The sequence below is a fragment of the Gossypium raimondii genome, chromosome 4, assembly GCF_025698545.1.
Source record: "Gossypium raimondii isolate GPD5lz chromosome 4, ASM2569854v1, whole genome shotgun sequence".
In the NCBI taxonomy this organism is placed as follows: Eukaryota; Viridiplantae; Streptophyta; class Magnoliopsida; order Malvales; family Malvaceae; genus Gossypium; species Gossypium raimondii.
This window is the reverse complement of record NC_068568.1, coordinates 2627677-2633676: the sequence shown is the minus strand read 5'-3', so window position 1 is coordinate 2633676 and position 6000 is coordinate 2627677. Positions and strand designations below refer to the sequence as shown.

General features: G+C 33.7%; 1 protein-coding gene across 1 annotated transcript; it reads left to right on the top strand.

The window, feature by feature from the left end:
• Positions 1 to 406: 406 nt before the first annotated feature.
• Positions 407 to 3124, top strand: LOC105780644 (arginine decarboxylase). Its single transcript, XM_012605083.2, has one exon. The coding sequence runs from the start codon at positions 839 to 841 to the stop codon at positions 2984 to 2986; it is 2148 nt and encodes a 715-aa protein (XP_012460537.1). The 5' UTR covers positions 407 to 838; the 3' UTR covers positions 2987 to 3124.
• Positions 3125 to 6000: the final 2876 nt, after the last annotated feature.

Below are 6000 nucleotides of genomic sequence, written 5' to 3'. Positions count from 1 at the left end.
TTCCTCAAATTTTATAAAAAATATTTTATTTAATTTTTGTTTTTTAATTTATATTTTTGCCAAGTCATCTCAAAATAGATCAAAAATTAATTTTACTGACATGATATATACATAAATTTTTACGTGCATGATATGTTAATAATTGATTAATTTTTGTATACAAATTTTTACTACAATAATTTATATTTTATATATACATATAATATGTATTATTAAAAAAACTAAAAAGCTAAAATAAAAATTTTAATGATTTTAATAACTTTATTTCAGATTAGTCAGCAACATGAAAGTATGTTATATGTTACATCTTGCAATAATGTATTTTTATGTGAAAACGTGTTGGAAATCTTGTACACCTCAATTGATCTCCCTATATAAAGGGACCATCTCCCTCCATACAAGCCTCACCAACAAACAATCACCTTTGTACGCTTCTTCAGTCTTTTAACCCCAAAATCATACTTTTCTTGAGATTTTCTTTCATTTTCCCGAAAAATTTCATTCTTTTCCTCTTTCCAATTTGACCAATCTCGTTTATTTTCTTTCTTTTTTCCATGGTGAACTTCATTTTCGAAGTTTAAACTGCTTTAAATTAAGTGAAAAGAATCGTTTTTTAAAATTTAATTTTGATTAAAATCTCCTTCTGAAAGATCGGCTGGAGCTTTCGAAGTGTTGGGTAGTATCGTTTTTTTCCCCCGGTTTTAATTGGGTCTTTAGGATTTTCTTCTGAAGGGGTGGCCGGGGCCTCGGCCTCGGCGGGTTTTGATAACCCCCATTTTTTTAAAACTAATCACATTTTAAATCTTTTTTAGTTTTTTACGTAGTCTCGAATTTTGAAATGGGGATGCCGACCTTGGCTTACCGTGTAGATTCCGCCGTACCGCCACCTGGCTACTCAACTTTCATTGTCGAGGAAAGCTCCATTGCCACAACGGTCTCTTTTTCTTCCTTCACCACCACCAGCGCCGCCGCCGTCGACTCTACTAATTCCAACTCAACCCATTGGTCCCCTGCTCATTCCTCTACTCTCTACCGTATCGACAACTGGGGCGCTCCTTACTTTGCCGTTAATGACTCTGGCAACATCACCGTCCGTCCTCATGGTTCGAGCACTCTATCCCACCAAGAAATCGACTTATTGAAAGTCGTTAAGAAAGCTTCGGACCCGAAATCGGTAGGCGGACTCGGGTTACAGATGCCACTCATCGTTCGGTTCCCAGATATGTTGAAAAATCGACTTGAGTCACTTCAATCGGCTTTTGTATCAGCAATTCAAACCCAAGGTTATGAGTCTCGTTACCAAGGCGTTTATCCCGTGAAATGTAACCAAGACCGGTTCGTTGTTGAAGATATAGTCAAATTCGGGACACCTTTCCGGTTCGGTTTAGAAGCCGGGTCAAAACCCGAACTCCTCCTTGCTATGTCTTGCCTTTGTAAAGGAAACCCAGAAGCTTTATTGATCTGTAATGGTTTCAAAGATGCTGAATACATTTCACTTGCTTTACTTGCAAGGAAGTTCCACTTCAACACAGTGATCGTACTTGAGCAAGAAGAGGAAGTGAAATTGGTTATTGACATAAGCAAAAAGCTTTCGGTTCGACCAGTGATCGGACTTCGAGCTAAGCTAAGAACCAAACACTCGGGTCATTTCGGGTCAACGTCGGGTGAGAAAGGGAAATTTGGGTTAACAACGAACCATATTTTACGGGTCGTTAAAGACTTACATGATTCAGACATGCTTGATTGTTTACAATTATTACACTTCCACATCGGTTCTCAAATCCCTTCCACGACTTTACTTCAAGATGGTGTTTCCGAAGCTGCACAAATTTATTCGGAATTAACCCGACTCGGCGCTGACATGAAGGTTATCGATATCGGAGGTGGTCTCGGGATCGATTACGACGGTTCAAAATCTGGTAATTCAGATCTTTCTGTATCGTATAGTCTCGAGGAATATGCTTCGGCTGTTGTGAATGCGATTCGGGTTGTTTGTGATCGTAAATCGGTCAAACATCCGATTATTTGTAGCGAAAGTGGGAGAGCTATTGTTTCCCATCATTCGGTTTTGATATTCGAGGCCATGTCTACAACTGATACGGCACCATCGATGAACCAAATTAACCTTCCTTTTATCGAGCTGCCCGAGGATGCTCGTAGTGACTATTGGAACATGAGTGATGCAGTAATGAGACATGACAATGAGACATGTTTGTTTTATGCTGATCAGTTGAAACAAAGATGTGTCGAACAATTTAAAGAAGGGAGTTTGGGGATCGAACAGTTAGCTGCTGTCGATGGGTTATTCGATTTGGTTACGAAAATTATTGTTGGAACTGAACCTGTCAGGACATACCTCGTAAACCTTTCAATTTTCACTTCGATCCCGGATTTTTGGAGTATTGGTCAAATTTTTCCTATCGTCCCCATTCATCGTTTGGATCAAAAGCCAGAAGTGAAGGCTATTTTGTCGGATTTAACTTGCGATAGTGATGGGAAGATCGATAAGTTCATTGGAGGTGAAGCCAACCTGCCTTTACACAAGCCGGGTAATGGCCAGTACTATTTAGGGATGTTCTTGGGCGGGGCTTATCAAGAAGCTCTCGGCGGTGTCCACAACCTATTCGGCAGTCCGAGTGTTGTTACTGTCTTGCAAAGTGACGGTCCACATAGCTTCGCAATAACACATGCAATGTCCGGCCCATCATGCGCGGACGTCCTTCGAGTCATGCAACACGAACCCAAACTCATGTTCGAAAACCTTAAGCACCGTGCCGAAGAATTTTGCGGCATTGATGCTGGTAGTTGTTTAGCTAGCACGGTTGCTCGTTCTTTCCACAACATGCCTTATCTCGAACCAAGATCTTCGTGTTCGTTGACCGCCATGAATAACGGTGGCTTTTATTATTGTAACAAGGAAGATTATTATGCGGGTTCAGAAACTGGGGCTAATGAGGACGAGCACTGGTCCTATTGCTTCGCTTGAGGCAACAGTTGTTTCACTAATTACTTTGTTGTATGTGTTTTAATGTCTTGTCGTTTTTAATTATGTATTCCCATTTTATTGTCTTTGTTTTATTGTTTCTTTGATGAAGACTTATCTCAGTTTTAGCTTAAGATTTTAGATGGTTGTTTTTTTACTATTTTAATTTCGGGTTAAGATTCATTCCATTAGTTTTTCATCAAGGTTATTTAAAATCGACCGAAAAAAGGCATTAGACCGATTGGCCTAAAAATTAGTACAAATCAATTGAACCAGTTTTACATCTATAGAGCAAAAAGAAATTTCACAATAAACCTAATTTTTTTAAATAAAAAAAGTAGAATCTAAAACTTCCACAAATAATATATGAGTCTTAGTTCGATTAGTATTGATATTGTTATCAATGCGCTGAAGTGCATTATGCTCCTATCTAAGAGTTGGAGAAGAACTATGGGTAATTTTAAGCATTATATCAAAAAAAAAATTCACTAATAATATATCAAATAATTTTTATATTTATTTATTCTAAAATTTTAATTTCAACATATTTTATCTATATATACATGCATATACATACATAAATACATATAGTGGTGATGAAATGACCAGAAAAATTAGGTCATATTTTTGGTTTCACATGCAATCATAGGCCACATTTAGGAATCTTCAATCTCTATCTATTTTCACTATTTTGATTTTAAACTTTAAGGTTTGGATTTCTTTTATTCTTTGCTTCACCATTTCAACATCTTTTTAATATTTAAGCTTTGGAATTTAGAATTTGTTTTTATTTGATTTAGAGCTAATTACATCAAACATCCTCAAACTATAATCTTCATTCTAAATTGATCTCAAACTTTAAAACATTTTAATTTCAACCCCAAACTTTCGAGGTTATATCAATAAAATCCTTCTATTACTAAAATCGTTAATTTAGCCGTTAAATGATACGTCAAATCTTATGTAGCACATAGATGTAGGATAGTTTAAAATGAAAATTTTAAAGAGTGAATATTGTAAAATATTGGTTTTGAGATTTTCAAAACATTTACAAAAGCTTTTTCCATTCACTCTCTCTTTCTCTCTCTTTCTTTATTTTTAGTTTTAACATTTAAAACTTATGCGGTAAAGTTTTACTTTTTTATTTAATTTTTAACACCAAAACTCACCTTAAAAAACATTTCACCTTGTTTTTTTTATCAAAAAGAAAGAGCACAATACAACAAAAAACTATCAACCAAGCATTGAGCTAGAAATCCCAGCGATCACAATGTCATGCACCGCCCAGTAAGGTTCCTCAAAAACCCTCCACACGACTACCATTCTCATAGTCAAACTCGTCATACCATCTGCCACCCGATTTTTCTCCCCTCTTTATGAAATCTAGAATTTCCATAATAATATATAAAAAAAATTCATATTTATTTAGTACTCAATCTTTAACGAATCTTTTCATTTATCTATGTAAAGAAATTGGGTTGATTAGGTCACTTCCATGCTCATCATACTTTGTAGTGGGATTTTAATTTTTTAGTGTGTATACACATACATACATATATATATTGGTAATGAAATGACCAGAAAAAATTAGGTCATGTTTCTGTAATTAGCTTAAGGGGAGTTGGAATCCCTACATGTTCTTTGTACTTTTTTTTCTTTTTTTTTGCAATATTGGTTAGCCATTTGCTTTCACATGCAATCATAGGCCACATTTAGGAATCTTCAATCTCTTAATCTTCTTTCATTTTCCTTTTTGTCACTATTTTAATGTTTCAAGGTTTAGGCTTTAGATTTTAAAATTTAAAGTTTGGATTATTCTTTGGTTCACCATTTCAACATTTTTTAAGATTTAAGTTTCAGAATTTAGATAAATCGAGTTTTAACTCGATTGATATAGGCATTGTTGTCAATGCAGGAGGATGTGGGTTCGAGTGCACTGAAGTGCATTATTTTCCTATTTATGGGCTTTGGGTAGTTTTAGGCATTATGTAAAAAAAAAAAAAAAGCAGATATGGTCAGAATCTATAATGAGATTATTCAAAAAAAAAGTTTTAGAAATTAGAATTTGTTTTTATTTGATTTAGAGCTAACTACGCAATATATTTTCAAACTATAACCTTCATTTAAAATTGGTCCCAAGCTTTAAAACATTTTAATTACGATTCCAAACTATCGAGGTTATATCAATAAGGTTCTTTAATTACTAAAATCGTTAATTTAACTGTCAAATCCTATGTGATATAATTTAAAACTAAAATTTTAAAGAAAATGAATGTTGTATAAATCTTGATTTTGAAATTTTCAAACTTTTACAAAAGCTTTCTTGCTCACTCTCTTTTTCGATTTTATTTTAGTTTTAGTTTTAACTTTTCAAAGTTATACGTTAACGTTTTGTTTTATTTTTCTTTAAAATTTTTATTTTGAATTATGCCACATAAGATTTGACACATTATTTAACGTGATATAACATTGATGGTTTGACACCAACATAGAATAAATGTCATAGTTTGAGGATGGCTAACGTAATTAACTCTTTAATTTACTATTTTAACTAATATTTTTAGGGTTTAATGTTGATGTTGGTTTGTTTTTAGGGTTCTTACTTTCGATTCACCATTATTATTAATTTTTTAATTAAGAATTTGGGATTTTGTTTTAATTGATTCCTCATTTCAACACGTGATTTTAACCTCTTTAATTTGTCTGAATTCATTTATTACATTGTCCTCAACCTTTATCCTTCCAAGAAACCATACAATTGTTCTATTTAGAAAAAACAATGACATGAATCTTATCCTCTAAAAAATAAATGGTAAAGATCACATCTATTTTTCTTCACACAACAGTTAAAAACTACCCATAATCCCTCATCAGCCCATAATTAGAAGGATAATGCGCTTTAACGCACTCAAACCTACATCCTCTTATATTGGTAACAATGCCCATACCAATCGAACTAAAACTCGATCAACTATTAATTTTTTTAAATACAAATAAATTATGTTTTATTAATTAAA